Source organism: Globicephala melas, chromosome 4 (genome assembly GCF_963455315.2).
Source record: "Globicephala melas chromosome 4, mGloMel1.2, whole genome shotgun sequence".
Lineage (NCBI taxonomy): Eukaryota > Metazoa > Chordata > Mammalia > Artiodactyla > Delphinidae > Globicephala > Globicephala melas.
This window is the reverse complement of record NC_083317.1, coordinates 104,321,064-104,334,576: the sequence shown is the minus strand read 5'-3', so window position 1 is coordinate 104,334,576 and position 13,513 is coordinate 104,321,064. Positions and strand designations below refer to the sequence as shown.

Sequence of the window (13,513 nt, the reverse complement as noted above, 5' to 3'; positions counted from 1 at the left end):
AGCTGAGGTCTCTCCTAAAGTCATTTTTATAAATATTGGAACCAAAGAAATTGTAATAGGGCATGGGTTAAGAACTGGGGCGGGGGTGGCTTGACCTGTTCCTACTTAAGCTGGTACAGGAATTCTCATGCTTGTTTACATTAGTCATTACTCCAGATTTGCAGGATGTGACTGTTCTGTCCACATGATTCCTTTGATCAAGTCTATTTCATATTTACTAGGGATAAGTTATTTTTAAGTTTTCATGAGCAAATTGATGAGGGGAAATGTCCTCCCAGAACGTGTTTTTCTTTTTTTCCCTTTAATAGAAGAGCAAGAATTTATAAGCTATTTCAGTACCGAAGAGTTTGTAGGAACAAACACTCAAGCATAATTTATTTTAAAATATTTATTTATATAATTTTGTGTTCATGAAAGCATGTGAACTTATATTTATTTATGTTATATTTATTAAGATATTTATTGTCAAGTGAATTTGAGATATACCTTATGTTGTTTTAAAATAAAATGACTGAATTAAAGTCATTCTCATATTTTTCTAACGTGATTGGAATATTTGAGTGTTAAAATACACATCATGGGAAAACTGAAAACTCTGATGAAATTTGAACAAAGTCACCTTAGAAAGAATGCCATGATATTCTTACTCATTTCCTAGTTCCTTTAGTCTCACGTTTTAAAGGGAGCCTCATAAGGCTAGATCTGACTTAATACTGAGGCCATTGAGTGAGTGAGTTTTTGAGAATATACTTTATTACTTTTGTTCAACATCTGAATCTAAATATAAAATACATAAAAATGTTTTTCCCTATTAACCACAGCCCCATAACATACTGTGCATTAAACAAATACACAATAATATCCACCAACTGGGAAAAGCATCATTAAGAGGTCTTCTAGTCAAATTATTCTAATTTTTGTGATCCTTGGGCTCTCAGGGGGAAGTTGCTTCTAAATTACAACTAGAAAAACTCTCCCTTTGCTTTAAATTAGATAGAACTTCTGCCTGAACCACATGGATAACTGCCTTCCTCTGGCTTAAGAGATGTGCTTTTTAATTCTTTAAACCATGAGAATTTTAGAAGATTTACCTGATGGAATACCATGTAATTTTCAAACTCTGACAATCACATTCCTCCTTAATATGAAAAGGTCACAAGAAAGGAACGATTCAGAGTCCGTCCTGTCCCCCCTACCTTTCCTCATGTGAATCCTCCCCTCCAGAGCTCAATTCTTATCCCTGTAAACAGGGAGGGGAATGTGTATGGCCACCCCAGGTCCTCACTTGTGGGGAAACTTACGCGTTTTTCAGAGTCTCACCCTACTTGATGTACAATGAGATAGAAATCATCAAGCTGCATCCCATCACATACCTTCTTTTCTTGAGGAATTCCTCCCCAAGCCTGGATGACGGGCAGGTGATTCACAGGTGGGAGCTTCTTGCCTTTAAGTATCGGTTTTGGGGACGCAGCTTCGATTGTGGCGAGAACTCATGGCTTTGATGAAGCTGGCACTGTAGAGTTGCTGCCATCCCCGCCCCGAACATGCTTTCCTCTCCTTCCTCCCCCCGCCCACCCATTGAATGGCGACTTGTCTGTTGTCTGGCCGGTTGTCTGTGCCCAGAAACAAGGAGAGGAAAGCCTGTTGACTGTGCTACAGACTGGGTTTATACAAAGGGACAAAGTGGCACACAAAGGGTCACTTTCGTTCTAGAAATTGCCATGACATATGCTTCAGAAACATGACTGGCCCAAGAAACAACTTCACAACTAATTCCATTCTTCACTACACGGTCAGTTTTCTGGGTTTTTTTGTTTTAAGCCTGGGTCTGCCGTTTATAACTTGTATGCTGTGGCCATGTTGTTTTGCCCTCACCCTACCCGTTTCCTCTTCTAAGTGAAGATAGGGACTTCCCTGGCAGTCCAGTGGTTAGGACTCCGCACTACCACTGCAGCGGGCACGGGTTCGATCCCTGGTCAGGGAACTAAGATCCCGCAAGCCACGCGGCCGGGCCAAAAACAACAAAAAAAGTGAAGATACTCCTAGAACCTTGATCTGATTGATCAGGGGTTAAATGGAGCAACTCCTACAAAGCACTAGCGTTGCACCTGGCACATAATCTGTACACAATAAACGTGAGCCATCGCTGACAATGTTTATTAGCCTCTGGGTTTGGTGACCGGGCCAAATTGGTTAAAGCCTCTTTGCTACTATTTTCTTATCTGTGAAATTCAGAAAACTGTAGCCCCTATTTCACAGCGCTCTTGTGAGGACTGAATCACTCAGTACAGTGCTGGCATCTAGTCAGTGCCGAACACCAATTTTTTTAAATTGTTAGACTGTTTGCTTGAAGACCTCAGTGACGCCCTGTCCCTCCAGGGCACTCAGCTATCCGGGGCATTCAGCAGAGGAGGCCATCTGGTGCAAGACACGACAGCAAAAAAAGCAGGGTCCTGCCTTTCCAGAACAGAGGGTGGGAGCAAAGTAACTTGGTGAGACCGAGGTCCCCCCTAAAAACAGGCCCCAGACCTAGACTACTAGAGACATTTGATAACAAATTACTTTTTAAAAAAGAAAATAAACAGTTTAAGTGTTTCTCACACGTAAAAATGACTGAATCAGAGAATTAACATAAAAAACAGCTGAGAGCTGCCCTACTGAGAGCCAAGAGCTTTGGGGAAAGGGGTCAGTTCTGGGGAGTGGTCTGGCCAGACATCCAAAGGTGGGTTTGGGAAAACTCAAGAGATGCACAAGGGCCTTAGACACCTTAAGGAGGAAAGAAAACATGGGAGGGGAGAAAACCAGCTTTGTCTGAAGCCAGCACAGACAGAGACCGTGAGTCCCACTGGCCATGTCACCCTGGGCCATGCGGTTGTTGTCCTTGTTTAAGGACAAAACATTTGGTTTTAGCTAGCGTAACTGTGGCTTCCTAGTTTAAGGCAGAGTGCACCTACAATATCGCTGTGGACTGAACATTTGTGTTCCCTTAAAATTCGTATGTTGAAGCCCTGATCCCCAGTGTGATGGTATTAGGAGACAGGGCCTTTAGGAGGTTAGATCATAAGCATGGAGCCCTCATAGTGGGATTAGTGCCCTTATAAGAGACTTGGAGAGATCTCCCCCCAACCTCCATGTGACGACACAGTGACAGGTGGCCTGCTGCAAACCAGGGATAGCTCTCACCAGACACCAAATCCACCAGCACCCTCATCTTGGACCTCCCAACTTCAAGAACTGTGAGAAACACACGTCTGTTGTTTAAGCCGCCCAGTCTGCAGTTTTTTGTTGTAGTAGTCTGAGCTGAGAAAACTTTTAAGTAAGTCAGAAAGAGAAAAACAAATACTGTATGCTAACACATATATATGGAATCTAAGAGAAAAAAAAAAAAGGTCCTGAAGAACCAAGGGGCAAGATGGGAATAAAGACACAGACCTACTAGAGAATGGACTTGAGGATATGGGGAGGGGGAAGGGTAAGCTGTGACAAAGTGAGAGAGAGGCATGGACATATATACACTACCAAACGTAAAATAGCTAGCTAGTGGGAAGCAGCCGCATAGCACAGGGACATCAGCTTGGTGCTTTGTGACCACCTAGAGGGGTGGGATAGGGAGGGTGGGATGGGGGGAGACACAAGAGGTAGGAGATATGGGGATATATGTATACGTATAGCTGATTCACTTTGTTATAAAGCAGAAACTAACACACCATTGTAAAGCAATTTTACTCCAATAAAGATGTTAAAAAAAAAAGAAAAAACCCCATGACAATTTTCCAAAAACTGAATTGTATCAACTTTTCGGTTGAAATGTATTTGGTCAGAACAAGTCAAAAACTTTAGTTGCATGTATGTATCATTGAGTATATTAAAATTATGAGTATAAATTATGACATCAATGTAACATCAGAGACAATACACTCACGTAACCTTTTTCAGAAGCAATAGGAACAAGCGCTTACTCCGTGCTTCCTAAGTGCCAGGCATGTTTCTACAAGTGTTTACCACAAATGCACAGAATCCTCCCAAAATCCCTAGGAGGAGGTGCTATTACCTTCCCCTTTTTATAGCTGAGGAAACTAAACCAAGAGGCCATAGACACTTACAGGGTAAGTGGCAGATGCTGGGATCTGAGCCCAGGCGGCCTGGCTCTGGCCTATGCACACAACCCCAGTATCCTTTGCTTCTCATATTAAGGTCACACAGTAACTCATCGTAACCATGCAGACAGCATCATAGTTCCTTATGCTTCTCCCCTCTCCCTCACTACACTGTGAGAGCTTCAAGTACAGGAGATGTCATGTTATTCAAGTATTTGTGTACTCAGGGCCCAGCACTCAAAGATGGTAGAGAAAGGCAAATCTTCATGGGTTTCCACACGTTTCTCATTTCTTTTCCTAATCTAGGAATACATAAGAAAGCCTTTAGTCTTTAAAAATCAAATTATTCCCAATTACAAAAAAAAGTTAAAAATTGTAAAATGCACGTGCTTGCTCGGCTCAAAACCATTATACATGCTTAGAATGGGGGAAAACCCAACATTCATTAACAATTCATTCATTGTTTTTGGTTTTTTGGCCTAAAACAAAGGTTTATTTCTTGCTGGAGGTACATGCTCATTGCTCATCAGCTGGGGGCTCTGCTCTCACGGTTCTCTTCTGGAACACAGGCTGATGGAGCATCAGCTGTCATCTGCTGTCATCATTGCAGAGGGAAAGGAAGGCTGGAAGGTCTCCACAAGCCTGTTGACTTAAATAATTTACATGTCTATGGTTTGGCATTATGTGATCCCTTCAGGAGCAAGGTGCCGCCCAAATATCCGTCACTGGTGAACTGGAAAGGGGTTTACCTCCTGTTGCAGACATCGTAGATACAAACTCCTGGACGACAGCTCCCAGAGACCCAAGCAGTCATCTTATCAGCTGGTTCCCACGCTGCCCCCGACACGAGTGGGTCAGGGGTCCAGCAGGGTGCCTCGATGACCCCTCATCAGCCCCCAGAAACCCCCCAGCAGAGCAGCTCCACTTCTGAACGCTTTACCAATGCAGGTTCCAGGTGAGATTTCCTTTCACAAAAGGCTCCTACAGCTAAAGAAAGAACAGAACTCAGCCAAGCCCCTCCCCGCAGTTCAGTTTTTATAAGTCCCAAAACCACCTTTTAGATTTCTCAACTTGCTTGAAAATAAAACACTGCTATAAATGCATAGATCAGACCCCCTTCTAAAAATGAAACTCGTGCCAAAGGTTACAGCAGACGGCAAGAATGTACTTCTGCAGAATAAAGATAGCAGCCTAACTACAGGGTGTTTAACCGGAAATTTACATCACGATTGGAATAAATTGGATCTTAAATCCTCTGGAGGCTCAAGGCTGGAAGTCCCAGTTAAAAAAGCAGGAAGAACTTCAGAACTCTGCACTCAGAATTCAACCCCAGGGCCTCTGTTTTAGTACCAGCAGCCACAGAGCCATTAACAGACATGCTCAAGCCCTGGAATGTGGGCTGGAAAAGATGCATTCCCAAGCAGTCTGGAATCCCCACCTTCAGCAAACAGTGCGCTGCTTCAACCCAAGAAGGACTTCCAGCAACCGCAACAGGCTGGGCCAACCGCTGAAAACCACTGTCCTCGTGAGAGCACTCTTAAATATCGGCAAATACACTGGCCTCTTTAGAAAATGGAGTGGAAACACACTTCCACATGATGAAGCAGGGAAGAAAGGTTGTCCCCTAAAGCAATCCAAAAAAATAACAATACGTGCCCCCAATATGCAGAAAAATCCTGTTAACAGAGATGCACAAGTAAGGAACTAATTATGAATCCGCCTGGTTTTACATAAAAACATACCTCCCCATCCACGGGGCGGCAGGGAGACACACTCTAAGTCATTCCTGGAGTGAGAAGGGTTAGGGGATGTGCAGGTTCTCCTGAATCTGTGCAAACTCCTGGGTTAGTTTACCCTGGCTTACACTCACTCGGCCTCAGTCCAAGAACTGGGGCTGGGAGCAAAACCAACTAACGCCCAAACAGCCAAGATAATAGTAACCAAGGAATATGATGCTTTAAAAAGTAATGTGTCGGGCTTCCCTGGTGGTGCAGTGTTGAGAGTCTGCCTGCCGATGCAGGGGACACGGGTTCGTGCCCTGGTCTGGGAGGATTCCACATGCCGTGGAGCGGTTGGCCCGTGAGCCATGGCCGCTGAGCCTGCGCGTCCGGAGCCTGTGCTCCGCAATGGGAGAGGCCACAGCAGTGAGACGCCCGTGTACCGCCAAAAAAAAAAAAAAAAAAGGTAATGTGTCAGTAAATAATAATACAAAGAAGACATATTAGCACTGTACAAATGCAGATTTATTGTTCTTCCCTTTATCCATAGTAGGAAAAAGGTTGGAAATTGTTAGGAAAGCAGCTTATATACAAAGCACTTCTGAAATTATGCTTTTCTTTGGAAAACAACTTATAAAAAATAATAAACGTTTAAAACATTCAAGTCCTTTAAGTATTTTACACTTCTGAAGGTTAAAACTCCATGTGTTTCCTATAATATATAGAACAATTTAAAAAAAAACTCATAAAGTGACATTGATTTGAATTCCACAGAATCCCTGACCATTAGAAATACGTTCTTTCCTATAAAGTCAATTTGTTCTTCACAGGCAAAGCTATAGTTAAAGTGTGTTTCTCTAATTCATTGAGATTGAATTTTACTCTCCAGCTAATGTCTTCAGGAGACTAATAGTAATTTATAGTTTCTTCAAATAAGTTAACATATCCAAAATGTTAATCACCACATGCATAATTCTGGGAGAGTGACAGTATCTATACATACCAAAAAAAAAAAAGATTTCACCCATTAACAAGAGCCAATATGGCCCATGATTCCCTGGGGCAAGTCCTCTTTGAGAAGAGATGACAGTTTTCCCTTGGTCCTGGCTAAGGCTATTTCTGAGTGGCATTCCTGTGCTCCCCACCCGCCAACCCTCCCCAAAGTAAATGACCCAGGGGCCAAAGTCAAGAAATGTAGTGTTTGGCCTCGTGATTTCAGAAGGTTGATGAACCTGCAGGGACTCTGAAGATAGACCCAGCAGAACTTGCCCAGTGAGATGAGGCAATCACCTCTGAGGGTTTGCACCAACACTGACGGGGAGAGGATTACATTCCTTTCTAATCACCCTAGGACCAGGTAACATGATTGGTTTAATGCTTTAACAGACCACTAGCCAGATTGGTTAGTAATGTGAGACATGGAAATCACACCCCACATAAAAAGACATATTGTACCTGGAGGCACATAAGTGTCTGACTGCGTGGGAGCTAAAAGAACAGGAACCTCTCTTTATTATTAATGTCATTAGGAAAAAAGCTAAACGAAATTGTGCCATTTAAGTACTCCAACACTTAACTGCTAAAAATGTTTCAAACACTTGATATATATTTCATAGTTCACAGACTCCAAAAGGAAAACTATCGCACTTCTCACCTGACTGCGTTGCGTCATTTTAAGCACCCTTTGCAAGTGTATTTGTTTGGGTGGGGAAGCGGGTGGGAAGGTGTGAGTGGGAGGTACAAAAAAAAAAAAAAATCTTGATATTGCAGAGGTTTTTTTCTTCCTCAGGGTTTCCAAATCTTTCATTCCCTTTGCCCCTGAATAATGTGAGCTGTGGGCAGCCTGTGAAAGGAGCTGCTTCCACAGGCTGTGCAGCTCTAGATTCCAGAGTCCACACCCAATTACCACGGCGAGGGTCTTTGCAGGTAAAAGTTCCTGAAGCTTCCTTTTCCAGCTCATCTTCCAAACTTCACGTTTCCTGTAAGAAATCTAACAAAATAGAGAAATGAGTTCAGAGATTCATTGTTGCGGGGGGAAAGGGCACATGCTTTTAAAGAAAGTCACTTGTCCATTTCAAAAAAGAATTCCTGGGCGTGGCTGGGTTTTCCTGAGCTGAAGATAAACCAGTACAACTTTTTAAGGTTGTAGTTATAAGATACTAAAACGTCCCGATAAAAAAACAAAATTCAGCCAATTAGCCAGACATTTTGGCTACATGAGGGCATAAAACACTGGTAAATCTCTGGCTTTTTGTTTGTTTGTTTTTAACTCACAGAAGATTTTTCTCCTATTTAACGAGGGGAATGGACTAAGAAGCTTTTACGATCCCCTTCACTGCTAAAAAATGTCACAAACCCTTGTCAGCAAGTCAAGTGTCTAGTGAGGTCAACAGCAGAGAAAAAGAAAACAAAAAATAACAACCCATTCTACAGGATTTGTGAGATAGAGTTCCAAGCCTTCCTTTGATGGAAAAGGTTGTGATTATTTCCTTATCACGGCACAGAGGCCAGACCTTCAAGAGGCAGAAGTGCCTAAATGCAAATAAGTAGATTTCCACATGTGGGCCTCAGTGACTTACATAATTTCAACATACCCAAGAAAAAGAATGAAAAATTTGATACTGAAAAACTGGCTCTTCTATCTGCTTGCAGCTTTTGCATCCAAACAATGGTGGGGGAGTTCAGAAAGCTTGCCCACCACACCTGACAGCATCCTGAGAGTTGGCCGCCCCAGACTTTTACTTTTCATATAAGCTTCTGGGGAGCTGACATACTTTTACATTCTTTAAGGAATAAAAAGTCCAAATAGAATTCCAAATAAAAACCTCTCTCTGATTTGCTGAGGCTTCTGAGGAGTAACACCACATTTGTTAATCATGGTAACAATATATAATAATCAAAGCTGTGAATTGGTTTGACCTTGATTCTAACAATGTGCTAATAAGTAAGTCAAGCCACAAAAAAAGAAGTGCTTAAAACAAAGGAAGGAACCCTGTGGTTTTCTGGATTGAGACCAGAAACAACTCCCTTTAGCTCTCTCTTGGGTTCTGCTCTTTCCCTTCCCTTCTTTGCTGCTGGAGGTTGACTAGTGCCACACAGTGGCCTCCTGGAGCACTGCTTCAGCACCACAGAAGGCCTAGAAGGATCAATGAATGCTACCAGTCAGGTCCCTGCCTGAGCCTCACTACCTGCCTGGAGCTTTACAAGCAGTACCTCTTTTCGTTATCACACCAGACCCAGGACACTGGGGTTTTGCATCCATTTGACAGATGGGAACATAGAGGTTTAAAGTCAGGTAAGGAATTTGCTTAGTCATGGATATATCATACAACACAGGGAATACAGCCAGTAGTTTATAACTACAAATGGAGTATAACCTGTAAAATCTGTGAATCACTATATTGCACACCTGTGACATATAATATTATATATCAACTATACTTCAATAAAAAAAAGTTTTTTGCCTAGTCACAAACCTAGCCAGCACTTGAGATGGGATTTGAACGCTTCCTCTGACTGCATACACAAGTCACCTTTACTTAGATTATGGCAGCCCACATGCTGACTGCTACAGCATTTGCATAGTTCTCTAAACCCGAGCTTATAAATACACAAGCAACACATTCTATAATAGAAATTTGCTATTTGCAAAGACACAGCTTGATTTCAAGTAAATGACTAAGATAACTTCCTGCTTACCTTTCAGCACATCTTGGACTTCAACTGAATTGATGTTTTTCAAGCAGTTCCATAAATTCTGAGCTGTGGCATTGCTCTGCTCCTTTTCTTGCCACTTCTTCAGCATCCTAAACTTATTGATCGTGACATCTTCTTTCTTCTCCAGGATAGCATCAATGTCGCTAATCTTCAGCTTCAGGTTGGCAATGGCAATCTTTACCCACTCCTTTCCCAACTTCTCAGCAAGGTTAATCAACTGAGTGTCTGTTAACAAGGTTTTAGTCTTCACTCCATCTAAAAGCACATGAAGAATTCAGTTGTTCCTCTAAACACTTCATTTATAGCCATTTACAATGAAAACGTATTCTCTTTATATAAAAAAAGAAACCATGATTCGAAACTTTAATAACTGCTTTTAAAATATATTTAAGTGTCGGGCTTCCCTGGTGGTGCAGTGCTTGAGAGTCTGCCTGCCAATGCAGGGGACACGGGTTCGTGCCCCGGTCCGGGAAGATCCCACATGCCGCGGAACGGCTGGGCCCATGAGCCGTGGCCGCTGAGCCTGCGCGTCCGGAGCCTGTGCTCCACAACGGGAGAGGCCACAACAGTGAGGGGCCCACATACAGAAAATATATATATATATATATATATATATATATATATATATATTTATTTATTTATTTATTTAAGTGTCAAAAAAAATCCCTGCTTTCCCAACTATTTTAAGGACCAAAGGAAACAATTTCATACAACATTAAACTGGGGTATAATGCTCACATGATAATTCAATAATTCAGGGAATGAAATTGTTTTATAAAGCAGCACAAATTAGGTTGGAGTTAAAAAAAAAAAAATCAGGCACCAAAAATAATTTATGTGGCTCAAAAAGAAACATATACAGCTTTTGCCCTTGCCCAGCTCTGCAACTTCATCTAAGTGTTAACACCACATACAAAATGCTACCTTTAGTGGTCAATAAAGAGAACAGCAAGAGATATGAATTGCAGTCTCCATTCCACCATCTCCTGGCATTAGGGGAAAGAGCACATTCCACAGAAAAGCCAAGGGACGGTATCTGTAATATCTGTTGCTCACTAAGAAACAGTGTCATAATCTTGGAAGGGGATATGTTTGCCAGTGGAAACCACTGGCCCCATAAAACATATCAGCCCTAGCAGTAAGGTGGATTTTCTACATTCCCACTTTTCAGCTGGTTAAGCTACGGTGCAGCAAAGCTCATGGGGTACGGAGTCTCGGTTAAGGATCCTCAAGGCCTTACAAACACTGGAGGTGACATCAGAAAGGAATAAGAGGGAGGAAGAATCCTTCCTGCCCCTCCTCCAGGACCGTGACGCTTTCACTCATCTACAGCCAATCTGTTAAAGTGAACCTAACGTTTGTATTGGACCCTAACGCACTTCAGTTTCCTCTCTAACGTTCTAGACTGAAGAATGGGTTCTGAAGGATGGCCCCTGCCCCATAGTGGTCTCCTGATACATGGGATCTGTCAAAAAAGTAAGTTCTCAGGACCATCCCCAAAGCCCCCAAAATGTTATGTGGCAGCCTGAATGGGAGGGGAGTTTGGGGGAGAACGGACACATGTATATGTATGGCTGAGCCCCTCTGCTGTGCACCTGAAACTATCACAACATTGTTCATCGGCTGTACTCCAATACAAAATAAAAAATTTTTTTTAAAAAAGTAAATCTTATTAATTTATTCGCTACTACATTGTCATCTCTAAAAAGGTTGGAAATCTTAATTTCTAGGTAGTATTTGATCATTTTAATTCTATTTCTAGTTACTTGCTGTTGGAGCTAATTTTAAATAGCCAAATAATTGCAAGAAAAAAACTTTCCCTATATATCAATTTAATATAAAATTGTTTCCCATTCAGTTATAAATGAGTAAGTTCTGAGGATCTAATACACAGCATGGTGACTATAGTTAATTAATACTGTGCTGTACACTTGAAATTTGCTAAGAGAGTAGGTCTTATGCATTCTCACTACCACCAAAAAAAAAAAAAAAAAGGCTGTGTGAGATGATAGATGTGCTAATTAACTTGATTGGTAAATATTTCACAATATATGCATACATCAAAACATCCCATTGTGCACTTTAAGTATACACAATTTTGTCAATTATATCTCGATAAAACTGGAAAAATATTGTATCCCAATTTGGTTAGTTTTTAAAATAACTCCAGAGCCTCATTTTGATGTTCATTAAATAGAAACAATAAACTTTTCTCTAGTGACATACAGTAAAATCAGACATGGCATCCTCACAACCTCCTGCTCTAGCATGTGAAGAATGGCTTATTTTAATCTATAGAGAGTTTATCTGCTTTTAGAGATTCGTACCTTCTTACAGTGGTAGAATAAAAGGTATTTTGATGAAAGGGTTAATCTGGGGAGTTACATGAGGCCCCCAAAGCCTTGAGATCTTGTCTCATATAATTTGAGTCTGGGTATTTTCACTTAAATTTGTGAATTCTGGCTGGACTTGAATTTTGAGGTACATACTCCATCTTCTGGCTCCTTGGAGTATTGTTTTTAAATGTTTAAATCTCTACTGTATTTTCACAACGATCAAGCCTTGGTCTCTGCCATTTAATTGGAAGAAATTAAGTTGACTTTTGTCTCCAATAACTGAGCTGGCGGCTCCTTCCCCCAAAAGTAGCTAATAACTTTGAGGCCAGTGAGTGCACACATGGACATTCACTATTTACTCTTTCAATGAATATTCACTGTCTTCTACATAAAAGGCTGCAGGCTCAGTGTTATGGGAAAATGCACAGACGGACAGGCCACGGCCCCTGTCCCTACGGGCTGCAGGAGCTTCCCCTGGCCCTCCATTCTACTTTCACCGAGGGAAGGGGAGGAGTGTGCAGTCAAGCTGGAAAAGTAAGCTGGGGCAGACCAAGAAGGACCCTTGTCCAGCCCTAAGGAGCTGGGACACAGGGGGAAAGCATCTGGGAGGGCACGCACACCTAGGAGGTGGCTCCAGGAGGACTGACCCAAAAAGCACATGTGTTGCATGAAAGTCAATGGGGAAGACGAGGGAAAACGACTCAGCCACAGATGACGTTTTTACAAACCTGAAGTGCCAATCTGCTTCATTCTTTTATCATAGACCACCTCATCGGGTAAGCTGCTACTCATCTTTCGCCGCCTATTACCTTTAAAAAACAACAACAAAACATTGGCTTTCCCTTAGGGTCCTTATTATCTACCCATCTTCAAACTAGAGTTCTTTTTAAAGAAATCATCATTGAGATAGAAACAAATTGAAAATGGATTCAAAGGTCGTTCCGATGATTAAGAGTTATGGAACACTGAACAGATCCTTAACGTTACCGTATTTGCACAGCAGAATTAAAATCCTAGTGGATGGAAGGTATAGACGAGTTTAACGTCCAGTGACGAGCACTTACCACTTGTGCTGCTTTTCGAAATGTTCGGGTTCTGATCATGCTGAACCCAGTCACCTGTTAAATTACAATAAGCAGCAATTGGAAAAAATGGTTTTGAAACTGGAAGTAAAGCAATCGATTTATGAAAGCACCTGAAACCCCAGGGTCTCGGCAACCTCTCTCAAGTTCAAATATGAGTTTGGGGTTTTAACTTAGTATGTATGCAAATGCACTGGGCTTGAACTCTTGAGATAAATAACAAATACTCCTTCCAACACGTCTTGCGGGACAAGTGTTTCCCAGACTTCAGTCATCCACACACCACTGTCATGATATCTGCCATACCCATCTGCCAGGTGAAATGTCATTCGCTCCGTATTTCTTTAAATCTACAACTACTGTAAATAGAACAGTGGCATCATGTGCCATATGGAGACGGAAGCCATAAAAATAAACATCGTTCAATTTTAAGTGTATTTGTATGTACTCCACGTAAAAGAATCTCATAGATGTATTATCATTCTGTACGTGAGGGGTTCTTTCTGGACACTTCACCTGTGATTCGACACCACCTGCCCCATGTGAAATTCAGCCCCTGCTCT

The 13,513-nt window shown here is 41.8% G+C and overlaps 1 protein-coding gene across 1 annotated transcript in view; it reads right to left on the bottom strand.

Annotated features, from left to right (window-relative positions):
- Window positions 1–6,322: 6,322 nt before the first annotated feature.
- The window catches only part of LOC115844895 (caspase recruitment domain-containing protein 8), a 65,329-nt gene continuing 58,138 nt past the window's right edge, over window positions 6,323–13,513 (bottom strand). Inside the window, exons 14-17 of the mRNA XM_030842394.3 lie at window positions 12,933–12,986; window positions 12,597–12,677; window positions 9,515–9,787; window positions 6,323–7,805 (exon numbers count right to left, since the gene is read on the bottom strand). Of these exons, the coding sequence (XP_030698254.3) occupies window positions 7,786–7,805; window positions 9,515–9,787; window positions 12,597–12,677; window positions 12,933–12,986 (428 nt within the window). The 3' untranslated portion in view covers window positions 6,323–7,785. The remainder of the gene's footprint in view (window positions 7,806–9,514; window positions 9,788–12,596; window positions 12,678–12,932; window positions 12,987–13,513) is intronic.